At 35.4% G+C, this 16976-nt stretch overlaps 1 protein-coding gene across 2 annotated transcripts; it reads right to left on the minus strand.

Moving 5' to 3' along the window:
* Positions 1 to 4674: 4674 nt before the first annotated feature.
* On the minus strand, positions 4675 to 15435 carry LOC137024048 (uncharacterized). 2 transcript variants are annotated; one of them, XM_067391202.1, is made up of 2 exons: positions 15419 to 15435; positions 4675 to 7579 (listed from the first exon to the last, which is right to left on the minus strand). In XM_067391202.1, the coding sequence occupies exons 1-2, from the start codon at positions 15426 to 15428 to the stop codon at positions 5811 to 5813; spliced, it is 1779 nt and encodes a 592-aa protein (XP_067247303.1). In that variant the 5' UTR covers positions 15429 to 15435; the 3' UTR covers positions 4675 to 5810. The 2 variants fall into 2 exon arrangements, with proteins under 2 accessions (XP_067247303.1, XP_067247302.1); XM_067391201.1 differs by having other exon boundaries at positions 4675 to 7582.
* Positions 15436 to 16976: the final 1541 nt, after the last annotated feature.

Here is a 16976-nt window from a genome sequence, read left to right on the forward strand (position 1 = left end):
TCTTCTTTTATTTGTGTACACTCAAAGTAAAAACAAAATGTTGTGCTTTTTTCAAAATAAAGAAAACTAACATGATGCGTGATCTCTCGTCTCTTGTCTCGTCACTGTAACTTATGAATACTAATGACACAAAAATGAGACTTATGTCTAAAGAAACGTTGAAATGTCAGGTTTTAAATCGAAAACAAAAACAAAAATTCTGTGTTTATGTAATCTGTATGAAAAGAGAGCCATGTCAGCAGTCCGTGATTCAGCTCATTATCTGCTAATGCGGCCACGCCCACAGAGGGAGCGCTATTCAGACGCAAATTCTAAGGCAATACATGTATACATCGTCGCAAAGTGTTTATCTGCATATTATAGCGATATCTGGAAGCCTCTGTTAGTTCCTGGAGAGTCACATGGTTGTTCCTCTTTAAATTAATTTGTGGACTAAAGGTGCACAGAGCGGCCTCCGGCTGCAAGTATGAATTGAAAACACAGTATCCAGTGTTCATAGTGATGACAATAAATATTGAATAAATATTACTCCTCTGTATAGAAAATTGACATAAACATATGAGAATCCATCAATATTTCTCCAAATGTGCATAATTTTAAGCTAAAAGCCTATATGAAATGCCATAGAGGTAACTTAACTGTTCAGAAACTTTGCATTACAGAAAAACATTATATAATTTTAAATTGTAATAATACTTCACAGTATTGCTGTTTTTTCTGTATGTTTGATATACACCATGATGAGCTTGAGACATGATCACAGAGGGTCATTTCAGGTCATTATGCGATTCTTTTGTCTTCTCACGTGTAAATGACATGTCATGTCATGATGATTCACGCCTCCACGCATACTGTGTTTCTTGACAAAAAGTGTCTTACAAAATTTAAATCTCTCTATTGTTTTATATGAACTAGTAGGCAGCATAATTTTTTACATCATTTTGAAGCAAAAACTCTAGTCTACAACCTCCAATACCCAGAAGTCTTGTGAACACATATATAATATTATTTTTTTGGCCTTATTTCAGTGACTTAAGTTTTTTGTTTTTTCAATAACCACGCATAAACGTTATTCCTTCAAAAATACAAACATGTACATACATGTTCCTCACATATTATGGTAGCCTAGTTTGTGCTGAATACAGTGTAATGACACTTTTGTCATTTATATATGTTTATGAACAACTGAAAAAAGCACAAATGTCAGGGCATGTCAAAACTTCTCCAGGGCCCCAAAAACCCTCAGACCCCAGAGGGTTAAAACTAGTTTAACCATCAAGTGATTTGTGGTTTGTAACATAGAGGTTTGTGTGTCAAACTGAAACGCTTACTGCATGTTGCAGCACTGTTTAATAATGCTAGCAAGCAAACAAATTTTATTTGGATTTTCACTGAGTGAGTTCATTTTTGCACGGTAAAAATAGACCAAGATCCAAAACTAAATGCTTGTGTTTAATCTTCATCTTCTTTGCGAACCTGAATATTACACGTGCTGGGTACCATCTTTAAGAGATTATTTCTGTTCACCTTATCGTAGCACTAGAATTTCTACCACACCATTGATTACAGTTCAATACAGCCTGAACCTTTGACTAAGTTTCATATGTCTACAGAGGTTGAGCTCTAGATAATGTTTTATTGAAGATTGGTTGGACTCTTGACCCTTGACTTTTTATTTTGTGTTCTTTGGCTGTTCTTGCTTTGTTTATGAAACACATTTTCTTTGTCAAAGGAGGCCAAATATTGATAGTGCATCATAAAGTGGCCTGATTCACTGATCTCATCCAAAGGCCATCCACTGATTGTAAGTGTTGCTGCAATCAGTAATCATGAAGGATTTTACAAACATTTTGTTCAGAAAAAGCATTGTTGTAGCATTGAGCTTATTTGTTCACCTTATTATAATACTGAAGAATTAGAGTAATCTTTATACAACTACAGGATTTAAGTTCAGTAATGCACACTCCTTTGAATGTTACAAACATTTAACTTCAGCTGATCTATTTCTCTTTCAGTCTTGTTGTAAAGTCTTATAAAACATTTAAGGGTTAAGAGTCCAACTAAAGGAAGCACTAATCACCATAACAGTGACTTTACAATTTTAATAAAACATCAACACTGACTAAAGTGCAACGCCTGTTAATTCTCAAAGTCAGTCTGTTTTAAATTAAGTAAAGATGATAATGCTGTTTTTAATGTAGATCTTGAGAATTGTGTCTTTTATTTGCAGTTGAACTCAATTGTAGTTCATATGCAACCCCAAAACAACTTTTAATACCTTACATAATGTAAATTAACATATTTCCTGAGAATATTTATATTCACTGTCTGGTGAAATAATAACACAAATGTTGATGCTCACATGGAAAGTCCAACTTAACCTTATTGCCATTCAATAAATGTTTTGAGATAAGATTTAGGTCCAATCCCAATTCTCTTTTATACCCCTTCCCCTTGCCTCTTCATACAGAGTGGCAAGGTCTAGGGGTGAAGATATCCCCCTAAGAAATGGGACACCACTACTACACCATTACACATGTCATCATAGTTTCTTTTATTAGTGTCCTGTAACATTTAACCAGTATGAACAGCAATGAAGTGCGCATATCAACAGAAATCAGGCGCAAGCACATTAAAAGATTACTTTTGCACTGTATTTTGGACTTAAGAAAACCGTCCGGCCAGTACAGATATGGTTTTGTTTTCTACTGTGGTGCTGCGATAACGGAGCTCTTTGCGATGTAATACAAACAAGTCCGTTTTTGCCTTGGTAACGCAAGAGTTTACAGACGATACGAGCTGTAAATAGTGACTGCGCTATGAAGGATAACCAGATATTTATTTTAACCGTATCACTCATTTGTGTTCACATCATTCAAATAGCATGTTTAGCAAGCTACAGAGAAACTGGCAGCCAGGTAACACATAAGTGATCGATTCTGAGTGGAAATATCACTACCATGATCACTACACACATTCTAGCAGCACGGTAGTCGATGTATGCAGGGAAATTTCTCATACCCCTTCGTTCGAAGCGTGGTCCCAAAAAATCTTCATTTAAAGGGCTATCTGGCCCTTCCCCTTACCCCTACCACTCCAGCCAAAAGAGAATCGAGACACCCCTACCCCTTCACGTGAACACGCAAAACGAAGGGGTAGGGGAAAGGGAAGGGGTTTGGGGTAGAACTGGGATTGGGCCGTAGACCCATCAATGGTCATAAAGAAAATAAAAGGTTCAAGGCAGCAGACTCCTCCCCAAACACAGAGGATAAAAAGTAAAACCACTTGATAGATGCAGTTCTTTATAATAAAGGCTGAGATACCAAGTTACTGAATTAAAATCTTGTATAATAGATACGATTGAAAGTCTTACAAGTAAAATGAGCAAAAGAAGAAATTTAAAGCGTTGAACATGTTATATAATTAACATTAAGCAACTGCAACATTTCATTTAGTTGTTTTTGTTTTAAAAAATGTCATTCTCAGCATGGCGACTTTTATGACATTAAACAACAATTTTTAAATAGACTTATAATAAATAAAATTGTAATCATCAATACTGAGCTGTTTTTCAGCTAACCATGTCAAAAATTCATGGCCCACATGTGTCAGTTTTTTTCTAAATCGTCCAAATCCTCAGATGTAATGGCTACACTTCTTGCTATTTGCCCTGTTAACGGCTTCTTTCCACCCTCTTCTTCATCATCATATAGTACTAAACATTTTATATTATAGAAACTAAATTATAATTGTTTAGCACATTATTTCACAGTAAACACTGGTCTTAATATTCATCATGTTACAATGTAAACAATCATATTACTTTTACATCGTTCTGTGATTTATATTATAGAGCATAGATATATATCCTTGCGTCATACAACATAGCCTCTGCAAATGTGGATGCATGGAAATATCTCTTCTTTCAAGGACTAGTGAATTTCTCCACCAACATGAGGTAAGCTGCCAGAGACCCGTCTGGTGATGATGGGAAGTTTGAATCTTGAAGAATACCCTTTGATATTATTCTGAATGCTTCATTGCCACCAACAAAGGCTCATCTACAAGCTGTTCTGCACACTGCAGGAGGATGCCAATTCTTTTTTCAAGTTGTCTCCTGCTTTTCTGAACAATTTTAATTCACATAAAATACATACCTTTGGGTGGGGAAGTAAAGAGAGGTTCTGGTTTCCTGGAACATTACCTGTTTCTAAAAACAGTGTGTAATGTTAGAGATGTAAGCACTATTACTTATAGTGCGTATACAATAGATTTCTGAAGAAAAAAAAAGAAATACCTGTTTCTGCATATGCCATTGTAACTGTGGCTTCTTCACCTGCTCAAGATAAAATTGTGCATCTCCAAGGCTGAACAATAAAGTACAATTGACTAATTAGTTTCAAATGTCATTTACTCATTTTGATTACTGCCGCAACATCAGTGTTTGTATCTGGCCAGAATCTGCTAATATATATATATATATATATATATATATATATATATATATATATATATATATATATATATATATATATATACATATATATATATATACATATAATATGAACTCATAGATTAGAACTAAGGCAACAGTTTATGTGATGCATGTGATTGACTGAAGCAGATTCATAAAAATTGCTACAGTACAAGTTAGTTAATTCATCCCATTTATTAATCATTTCATAAATTCATTCACAGGCTGATTTATTTATACATTGTACTACATCAGCACTGCCACGTGAAAAACCTATTTATATGATACGCTTTTTGGTTTTCATTAAACAGATATGAATAAAACTAAACAATGGCTGCATCATTTGGGATGCAAAGGCAGCTTTTACACATTTTTACCACAAGATGTTTTTAGTGTGCACCTTGTTGAAAAGCGTTGAGAAATAAACCATTCCTCAATATAGCTGAGGGGAAAGCCTTGATGCTTCACAAAGCTTCACTTCACCATCGCTACAACATAGTTTAATGATTTGGAATAATAAAAGACTGTTAACTTAAGAGGTTACATTTTTTGAGGAACTCTGATATCGCTGCTAGACTAGCTTATAGCAAAAACTCAACCAGACTATTTGAATGTTGAGCAAGCAAAATCAGGCCAATCAGCTTTGTGCCATGTAGTAATGGTGAGACAGCATATGCATTTTTGGCAATGCAAATAAAAAAAAAAAAAAATAATAATAATAAAAAAAGATTAGTTAAAGCTGCAGTCCGGAACTTTTCGAGCTCTAGCAGTGCTGCATGCGTCTTGTGCAATAATATTGTAGCCGGAGCTACTTTTCTCCGTGTATGTCTATGGCGAGTCACGCAGTTACTGTGATACTCTGCAGTGGGTTCTACCAGTCTGGTCAGAAATAGTCTGAATATAAACACTTATTATAAGTGTACCATAATGATTCAGGGTAAAACAAAAACATGGTTTGGAACATGGATTCATGTTATACATTCTCATTATATAATTTTTGTAAATTTTGAACAAAAAAAAGTTACGGACAGCAGCTTTAAGAACACAAGCAAAATATAATTCAAATATTCATGCAGAATGAATAAAACCCAAAACAGCATTCAAATTGAGAAGTAATGTGTATCGTACAGTGAAAATGAAAACCATTTTTTCAACTGTTGCAAACAATTATACAGAACATCTTACCACAACATTCAAATTTAATATCTGTATATATAGTAATTATAGATAAAAGGTAAATCCACAAAGCTGTTATGTTTACTGTTGTGTACACTGTTAATAGTGACATTTAAAAGAATGCAATGTGCAAACTTTCCAATACTCTAAAAGTAATTCTTTACATTATTAAACAGGACCGTTGGGTCGTATTATGTTTCTTTTCTTCTTGTTTCTGGTATTCTTTCCAATCTTCTGGAAGCACTTCTCCTGTGGGAACCTTACTGAGGATCTCTGCCTTCTTCCTGACTTCCATTAAAGACTGAATGCGATCTTGAAATCCAAGTTTGGCTTCTTGTTTCTCAGACTCAATCATAAGATCAATGTAGTCAGGGGTGGACAGAGGATTGGGCTTCAGGGCGATTTCCTGCAGACGCCCCAAGGACTTCTGAGATCTTTCAATTAGTTTGGCCACATTATCCTGGACAACCTGAAACTTCTTTTCAAGCTGTTCAAAGATCTTTTCATTTGACATGACCTGTCCATGTGCATCCTCATATCGCTTTTTCAAATCCTTGTAGGTTTCCTTTCTCTTTTCTATGACATAATCCCATTTGTATTTCTGATTAAAGTGCACATTCCAAACACACTTTCCAGGACAGACCGTACACACTCCATCTTTCATGGCAGAGCACTTATATTTATCACTGTCATTTGCATAAATGCATTTGTCATGACAAGTGAAGTGACAAGTTTGGCAGTTGGTTAAGAAGTGGCCAGTGTTGTTTTCAATCTGTTTTGGGACAGTTACTTGTAATTCATATTCAAAATTCTTGTTAGCAAACATTTCAGCTTTGTGTTGCTCCAGAGCAGCTCTTGTCTTCTTGATTTCATCCAGTTTTGTCAGACCAGCGTTGATTTGGGGCTGGAGACCTTCCACAAGCACTTCCAGCTGTTGCCGCTCTTTTAGGACCTCGCGTGTCAGAGACAAGCTTTTGGTTTCCATCTTGTTGAGGGATATGAAGAATTTTTTCATGCTAGAACATCCCAACTTCCAGAACATTTGGTCAAAGTTGTCACAGTCAGACTCCTCATCTGCTGCAGATTGTTTATTGGTAGCAAACAGGGCAGAGTTGTTGAACTTGAAGTGAAGAGGCTCTCCAGACTCATTTTTAGAACAGGGAACCTCAGACTTTTTGATGGCCTCAAGAACAGGAGGTTTTTTCCCATCTGCAAAGGTGACCATCATAATGATGTTTTCAGCAATATTCTTCCCAAATATGGAAAGAATGGAGTCAAAGATGTATTTCTGTGTGTGTGTCAGACGGGCAAGTGAAGCCTGTACAACAAAACACACAGCATCAATGGAGTCGATCCCTCCTGGATTAGAAAAGAACTCCTGAATCTTCTTTGTGATCTTCTGGTCATGTGAAATTCCTCTGGTATCACCGAAGCCTGGTGTGTCCACAATAGTCAGAGAATATGGAACCTGGAAACCATCCATGTGATTAATTTGATACGCTGTGATCTCCGAAGTCTGACTTTCAGCCTGAGATTTCTGCTTCCCTTCATCTATTAGCACAAACCGGAAATCATCTTTCCATTGCATTCCCAGAATGTAGTTGATCATGCTATTAATTAGAGTAGTTTTTCCTGCACCTGTGGCTCCGATCATCATAATGGTCTTGTTCTCTTTTACTGTCTCTTTCCCAAATGTGCTTCTCCTGCAAAATCCATCACTGTTCTTCCATGTTTCAGAAAGGTTGAGTTTAAACATTGGAAGGTTTTCATTGCTTCCATCTACTATTTTTCTGCTCCAGCTGTTCTTTATAATATGTGCAACACTTAAGCCATTTTCCATGATTTCGCTACTTTTGTTTTCTATTGACATTTTCAGATTGTCAATAACAACAGACTGAAGGACTTCATTTGACATTTTTCCCACCTGTGCTGCTTAAAAGAAAAACAAAACAATTGTTTATATGTCCATTTATGAAAATTGAATGAATTAATAATTGAAGCTAAACCTGAAAGTATGTAGTTCACTATCTTGCTGGGAAAAAACAACAACTGTCATCTAGATAAATATTAAGGGTATATTTAACGGTTCACGTATCCGTCCCGAACTGTCACGGTACAAATGTTGCGGTTCAGTACATACAGTTTGAGGATGAAAACAGTCACAGCTGATCCACATTTCAAATCAGAAGGGGGCGCGAGTGGTAATGCACTGCTGTAATGTCATATTTAACAAATAATGTTTAAAGGGGTGATGAACTGAGAAATCTAATTTTCCTTGAGCAGTTGACATATAAGTGGTCATCATACTATGAGAATATCCTGTAAGTTTTAGAGCTGAAAAATTCCTTGTTAGTCCAATAAAAGCTTTAATTGACACCAGACCCAGCAAACGACAGGATTTACAAAGTGGGGATCTATGACGTCAAAGGGCAGCAAGCACCGCCTCTGCAGAAGAAGATCAACGCCTACTTTATCACTACCTGTTTAGCCCCGCCCACCGATTCACACATGACATGCATAGTAACATAGGCCTATGTGGTGCTAAACCAGATCAAGTTACCGTACAATAAACATGCCATTGAGGATTACAAAATATTGTGCAGTGCCTGGACTCGACAGTAATGCAACAACATGTAAGTAACTGTATTAATTCTATTAATTCTAATGCCCGATCTGATATAATAATTCATGTACAGTCAGATGTTCTTTGTCTTTGTGTCAGTAAATCAAACCTGTGACTAAACGTAACCTTGCATTGTTTCTCATAGTAGGATGAAAATAATCTGTTATTTAATGGTGATTAAATTATATAAAGAAAGCAATCAAAGAAATCGTTTGCAATCGTTGGAGCAGCGCACGCTGAAGCTGTCAATCAAACAGTGCGAGTTTATCAGTTAGCCAATCACAGCAGTGGGCGTTTACACTGAAGTCTCACAGCAGACATGCCCCTTAAAACAGAGCATTCAAACCAGAGGGCCAAAAATCAGGGTAGGAAAATGCCTTTTTATAAATTATGACCATTTTGGATGTAAAAAGCATACTAACATTATAAGTGCACCCCAGGAAACATTATAAAACGATAAAACAACGCAGTTCATGACCCCTTTAAAACTCACTCTGGGGTCCGTTCCAATCCCCCATTCCCCGATTAGAACAACCTTCTGACTAGGGCTGGGTTTTATTGCCCCAAACTATATGGCCATGTGGAAAAGCAGAGGCAAAGAGACCAAAGAGACCCAAAGAGACCTATAAATGAACATGCATCCCAGGACATTATTATAACTGTCTTGTTGTTTGTATGGTATCTGTTTTAGACTTATCAGCTTCAGATTTGAAATATAACATGGTCAGACATGTGGCTTTAGCTGCAGTGCATTTCTAGATTGCTACAAGGTCAACTTCAATTTAATTTTCATAAAGATATTTCTTAAATACTTTTCTAATAATTTTACATAAAAATAGCTTCAAAGTTACATTAATAACAGTGTACTGTAAATACCAATTTAAATGTGAAACATAATTAATTGAAATAATTAAAAGAAATATATTATCAGTAGAGCACATATATATATATATATATACATACATATACATACATATACATATACATACATATACATATATATATATATACATACATATACATATATATATATATAAATACATACATATATATATATATATATATATATATATATATATATATATATATATATATATATATATATATATATATATATATATATATATATATATATATATATATATATATATATATATATATATATATACAATGTAAATAATCAGGGGTGTGCGATCTATATAAGCTGCGAATGCTCTGCATACCCAAGTCATTCATAGACTCACTGATTAGTATTAACACTATAAATTACTATAAATTCTTTTGTTTGATGTGTTCCATAAAACTTGCATATTAAAACATTTTAGTAATACGTATGTAATTATCACAACGGTAATTTTCTTAAAACCTGCCAGTTACAGAGGATTTTCGGGTAAGCAGATCAACAGCATTTTCATAATATTTCATTTTCTCCATAGGGAAATGTATTTTTTAATGAAAACTTTTAAACTGTTAAAGACAGACTGTAACTATCCAAGGCTGTTAATCGATAGTTAATGCCTTTGTCACTTTTTTTTTTTAAGATTACGTATGTATCCTTTTATTCATTTCATGTTATAAATTTGACTGTTAGGTTTTACAGTGCATTGATTTTTTTTTTCTAAACCTCTAATAAGTGAAGTAATAAGTGAAGATGGTAATGCTGTTTGTGGAGTTGTTTTATCGTCTGCTGAGATCTTGCGATATATTGTGTTCTTTTATCTTCAGTTGATTTCATCTAAAGTTTTGTGACTAAGTCAGTTGTACTTGTGTTTCTTGTTGTTTCCCTTTTTCCTTCAGTGATTCTGTTTGTTAACAGCTGGTGTTCGTCACTAATACTCAATCATCACTTAAGTAATCACTAAACCTCATTAACAGCTTCAGTGTTACTTCAAGGGTGTTTACACGACTATAGCCCTATTCGGACCATTTACGGGGGTAGTGTTTTTGACATGCACCAAGGGCATGTGGTTTTCACACTCGAACTGATTCTATCGAACCCTGGTGCGTTTGCGTTCATCTTACATCATCACAGACGTGCAAGGCACATGACAGAAAACAGAATGCGGTCAGTAAATTGTTTTTTTATTAATGTGTTGCTATTATGTGCAGCAGAGTAAACGACACTTGTGTTTACTGTATGTGCGCCGTATATAGACGGTTTTCCACTGTTTGCAAGCAGCCTATTTTTAGGAGACAGCTGATTGCCATTCATTTGCCACTCTGATTCTACTCGCAAAGCACGAATACACTGCATGCTCACTTCTGCTCGAATCCGAGATAAATCATCAACACTATCCTCTCTTACATGTGTTTTAAGTAAATACATTACAATCGGCGAAAACGCATGCGCAGGTTACTTTACTTCCTGAACAAGTGCTCACCCGAGTCTGTGTTGCTTTCATATTCACGTGAACCGCGGCACAGTTCAAGTGCAACCGAACTCAGACCACCTCCTTCAGTAGTCTCAGGTTTGGTACCCCGGTGCGCACCCGGGTTTGCATAACAGTTTTCACATTAGCGATTTTTCATGCGAACCACGTCCTGTTTTGAAAGCTCCCTGAGATCTCCCAGACAAATCGGTTATACTCCCCAGTTTAAATTAATTTTACACCATGTAATTGATTAACAAAGATGGAGGTGGAAAAACAACAAAAAGCTAGAGGCAAATCATCCCAAAGACCTAAAAAAACAGAGACAAATGAAAAGCGCAATGCTGGCGAGCAAGAGGCCGCAGATACAATGCAAGCTTGCATCAGTGCTATATATTCTGAAATTAAGGCTACCCAATCTGATGTGAAGATGGAACTAAACCACTTTCAAGAGACTTTAACCAGAGACTGGAAAACTGACTTGGCAAGCCTGAAAACGGACATTAATCTTAAACTGGACGAAATCGCCAGATATGGTGAATAGAGTGGAGGAGGCCGAACACCGGGTGACGGATTTGGAAGAGTGTATTACCAAGGCTAGGGACGTGCTACTACAAACCTTTGATATTCAACAAAAAATGCAAAATAAGCTGACAGATCTCGAAGCAAGATCACGGCGAAACAATATATGCCTATACGGAATCCCGGAGGAGGCCGAAGGAGACAACATATGACCCTCTCATTTAAAGCTGCCCAAGAATGCTTTTTCACAAAATGTAATATAAGTCTAAGGTGTCTCCTGAATGTGTCTGTGAAGTTTCAGCTCAAAATACCCCATAGATTTTTTTTAATTAATTTTTTTAACTGCCTATTTTTGGGCATCATTAACTATACACTGATTTTTTCAGCACGCCACCCCCTTAAATCGCGTGCTCCCTGCCACACGAGCTGTCAACTATATTACAGCGCATTTACAAAGTTCACACAGCTAATATAACCCTCAAATGGATCTTTACAAGATGTTCGTCATGCATGCTGTGTGCATACATCGAATCATGTGAGTAAATTATTTATTTTGATGTTTACATTTGATTCTCTATGAGTTTGAGGCTGTGCTCCGTGGCTAACGGCTAATGCTACACTGTTGGAGAGATTTATAAAGAATGAAGTTGTGTTTATGAATTATACAGACTGCAAGTGTTTAATAATGAAAATAACGACGGCTCTTGTCTCTGTGAATACAGTAAGAAACGATGGTAACTTTAACCACATTTAACAGTACATTAGCAACATGCTAACAAAACATTTAGATAGACAATTTACAAATATCACTAAAAATATCATGTTATCATGAATCATGTCAGTTATTATTGCTCCAACTGCCATTTTTCGCTGTTGTTATTGCTTGCTTACCTAGTCTGATGATTCAGCTGTGCACAGATCCAGACGTTAATACTGCCTTTCCTTGTCTAATGCCTTGAACATGGGCTGGCATATATGCAAATATTGGGGTCATACATATTAATGATCCCGACTGTTACGTAACAGTCGGTGTTATGTTGAGATCCGCATGTTTTCCGGAAGTCTTTTAAACAAATGAGATTTACATAAGAAGGAGGAAGCAATGGGGTTTGAAACTCAATGTATGTCATTTCCATGTACTGAGCTCTTCTTATTTAACTATGCTGAGATAAATTCAATTTTTCATTCGAGGGCACCTTTAATTATTCACCACAGGAGAACATATGTAATAAATATAATTTTAAAGTGGAAAACTAATAATATTAAATATTTAGGAGTTATTATACCAAAAAAATGTGACAAAGACATACTATAAATTATGAATCCATAACAAAAGAATTAAAAGTAGATTTGGACAGGTGGATGCCCTTAACCCTCGGTTTGTATAATCGAATTGAAATTAGAATGAACGTTTTACCTCGATTACTGTTTCTTTTCCAATCACTGCCTTTAGAGATTCCGAAAAAACAGTTTAATGACTGGAATCGAATGATCTCTAGATTCATATGGAAAAATCAGAAGCCTAGGGTCAGACTTAAAACACTACAATTATCAAAGGAGAGAGGAGGACTGTCCCTTCCCTGTTTGGAGGATTATTATAAAGCAGCACAGTTTAAATATTTAGTTTGCTGGTGTAATAATGAGTACGATGCAAGATGGAAAGAATTAGAATTCAGCCTGCTGGACATTCCCCTCCCCTCCCTATTAGGGAATAAAACCATTAAGATTAAGTACTCTAATAAATTGAGCCATTGGACAATGGTTCTTCTCAATATTTGGTTCAAGGAATGTAAAAATTTTAAGCTCGATAAACAAGCACGGTTGTTAAGATGGGTGGCCTATAACAAAGATTTTAAATCTGCTCAGTTGTACTCAAGGTTCAAACATGATGTTGAAAGGCATTACATCATATTGTACAAGCTCATCCAATACAGGTTTAAAGAGCTTCCAACATCTTACTGACACCTATATATTAGAAATAGATATTTACAACTTAGGAACCATTATAATAAAAATATTAAAAATAGTGAAAAAATTTAAATGAATATCATCAATGTTTTCATTGATGCGTATAAGAGTGGGACTCATAAGAGACTGATATCAAGAATATATTTAAGTATACAATCTTCTAAAAATCACTCTACATTATATGTGAAAGATGAATGGCTAAAAATTTGTAAAACAGTACACTATCTCCAGCTCAGGTCAGTGGAGAGAATTCTCATGGAAGAATATAATAAGATTTTTTATTACTCCAAAAAGAAAACATTTACAGGATGGTAATCTGGAATCTGCACTCTGTTGGAGACAATGTAATAACTCTATGGCTGATTACTTTCACATATTTTGGAAGTGTCCAGCAATTCAATCGTATTGGTTAGAGGTAATCACTGAAATAAAATTGATATTGGGATTCGAAATTGAGAGCAGCTTCAATACCGTATATTTAGGAAACATACCAACTGATTTTAATACTCAAGATAAGTACCTACTCAAACTATTATTGGTTGCTAGTAAAAAAATAATAACTAAGAAATGGTTGCATGAGAATCCACCAACAAAAGAAGAATGGATAATGATTGTAAAAGATATGTATGATATGGAGAAACTCACCTTCTTTCAAAGATTAAACATGGATAAATTTTACAAGTACTGGTCAAAATGGTTAAAGTATAGGAGTGTGGATAGAACATAGTGAGTTATTGTAAGTGGACTGCAATGTCTGTGTTTTTTGTTGTATGTTTTATGACAGGACCTTGAACCCTTTATGGACAAATATTCTCCTGGTGGATGTTTTTTTCCCCCCTTTTCTCTTTCTGTCTCTTTCGAGACTATTGGAAGAGCAACCCCTGTAATGAAGTTAACTGTATATGAACAACATAATTGTATGTGATACCCCTAGTGACCTGTCTGTTCCGTTCTTTTGCATGTGTTGCATAAAAAAAAAGAACAAATGGGCAGTTATTCTGGCAGCAATACCATTTTAAAATATGTAGACTACTATATACAATTACATTAAAAATATAAACCAAGCACCTTCATGCTTATCTTGTGTACTGTAAATAAGAGGCTGCATTAACTTATTTACGTTAAATTGCGCATTTTTAAAATGACATAATTTGAGATAAAATGCAAGACAAAACCATTTCATCTATATAGCACATCTATCTTCCTATTTTTAAACATATTTAAATCAAATAATAAATAGGATATTATTATTACTACATTTAATAGGAATTTATTCTCATTATTCCAATTTTATGCCATTTTATTCACAGCAGACAATCATGCAACTGTCCACGTAGGCAGCGTGCTCCCACAAAACTCGCTCCTCCACCGTGACTAAATCACCATCCGAATGCATGAGTGCGGTGCCATGCAAATTTATTTTCACAGATGTCCACATAAGAAACAGTTACCATCCGAACAGGGCTAATGATGTACTAAAAACTGAAAAGTTGTTTTTGAAAGTCACTAAAAAAATGTCTCCACAGAGAAGAAGACAATGAATAAATACAGATTCAGACCTCATACCCGAAAAACGTCCTCCAGTAGGAGAAGAGCTGCTTTCATACAGTGGCAAAAAAGTATTTTTGGTCTGGTTCACACAACATAATGTGATTTTACTTTATTTATTTTTTTGGCAGAAGTTAGCTATTTTACTTCATAACTTGTTAAATATGGATGTTTTTTTTTTTTTTGTTTTTTTTACACAAATGCATCACTTCACTTCAGAAGGCCTTTATTAAGCCATGTGGAGTACACGTTTATGATGGATGGATGTGGATGGAGGCATCTTTCTTCAGCTTCACTCTCGTTCACTGCCATTGTAAAGCTCAGATGCGTCAGGATATTTATTAATATCTCTGATTGTGTTAATCAGAAAGAAGTTATATACACCTAGGATGACTTGAAGGTGAGTAAGTGAACTAATCCTTTAAATTAAAAGTCAATTTACAGTGTTTATCTCAAGGTAAAGATTTTTTTTCATTTCTTAGTTTTTTGCATGAAGGGTTTCTACACTATTTAAACTAGTTTTAATTATGTTAGTTTTTTTAAGTTACTGCTTACTAAAAGTTACTGCTTGCTTATATTTATTACCTAATTCAACAATGACTTGCATATGTGTACAGTAGCAGCTAAAACCAATATACAGTATCAATTATATTTAATGCAGTTAAACCATTTAAAAATTCCATAATGTTCATATTCTGAAATACTGAGTTGAAATGAAGAAAAAAAAGGGCAACTTACTGTTATTCATTTTTTCTCTCGACTGCTCTCCAGTTGTATCAGCAGAGATCTTCTACATTGTTTTTATAGTTATTCAGCTGCTCCACCCCTTTCATTGAAAGGCTGTTTTTGCTATCATAGTTCAAGTTCATTGTAAAACACTTGCATACTCTGCAGGTGAAAGTGAAAGTGAAGATTTTCAAGCCCATCAAAGATTTACTATGTTATCAGCCTTTTAAAGATTACGATTTCAACTTCAAGTTCACGTGTGCATTATAAGAAGTTCAAGTTCATGTGTGCATTGTCAAATCACGGGCATATTGGCTGATAACACTGTAAAACATTAATGGCTTGGAAAATTTCACTTTTGCTTTTTTATTCCAATAAATGCAAGGCTTTATAAGTATTCTGACATCAAAATGCGATTAAAAGAGCCAAAGTTCCAAGAGTGGGTCATGGAAGAGTGAACATATTTACTATTAAACTCGGTCTTGGAGGGCCACTGTCCTGCAGAGTTTAGCTCCAACTTGCCTCAACAAACCTGTCTGGAAGTTTCTTGTATGCGTAAGACCTTGATAAGCTGGTTCAGGAGTGTTTAATTGGGGTTGGAGCTAAACTCTGCAGGACAGTGGCCCTCCAGGAGCAGGATTGGACACCCCTGCTATAGACCTTATGTAGCCCCTCCCCTTTTCACCACTGTGGTCGTTGTGTTGTGTCTTTTCCGGTTTGTATTTCCTCAGTATAAAGTTAGTAATCAACCAGAATAATGCTTTTACCGCCACCTTTCCCATGGCAACATTGTGGATGTGTATTTGTATTGTATTTACCTTTTTACCGCTAATGCCAAGTTCACACTACAGGATTTTAAAGGATTAGTTCACCCAAAAATGAAAATAATGTCATTAGTTACTCATATTAGTTAACTCATTAACTAATCAGTTCATCTTCGGAGCAGAAATTAAGATATTTTTGATGAAATCCGATGGATCAGTGAGGCCTCTATTGCAAGCAATGTCACTGAACTTCTCAAGATCCAGAAAGGTACTAAAGACATATTTGAAACAGTTCATGTGAGTTCAGTGGTTCAACCTTATTATAAAGCGATATGAATACTTTTTGTGTGCCAAAAAAAAACAAAATAACTTTTTCAATAATATCTAATGATGGGCGATTTCAAAACACTGCTTCATGCTTCATCTTTATGTGCAAACTACTCAACGAAGCATCAAAAACGCTCACTGACGCGTCAGTGAGGTGTCAGTGATATGTCTAGAAAAATATCTAGCATGCTAAATATCTTGAGCTGTCGGCTAGCTCGACATCCTGTGGCGTCAAGTGTCGCGACGAACTACAGCCAATGAGAGCATAGGCGTCAATCCCAACCACCCATGGAAAAACACTTTTCTCCATTCATTTTGACTAATAATAAAGAAAAACGATTGCAGCTTTCAGACACGACTTTCTTCTTGTATTTATAGTTCATTTGAGGCCGTTTCTATGGCGTTATTTTAATGACAGTTGTCAAGTCAAATCGGTCGAATCACTACTATTCTCCTATTAGATAGGGGACATATATATG

This window comes from Chanodichthys erythropterus, chromosome 8 (assembly GCF_024489055.1).
Source record: "Chanodichthys erythropterus isolate Z2021 chromosome 8, ASM2448905v1, whole genome shotgun sequence".
Lineage (NCBI taxonomy): Eukaryota > Metazoa > Chordata > Actinopteri > Cypriniformes > Xenocyprididae > Chanodichthys > Chanodichthys erythropterus.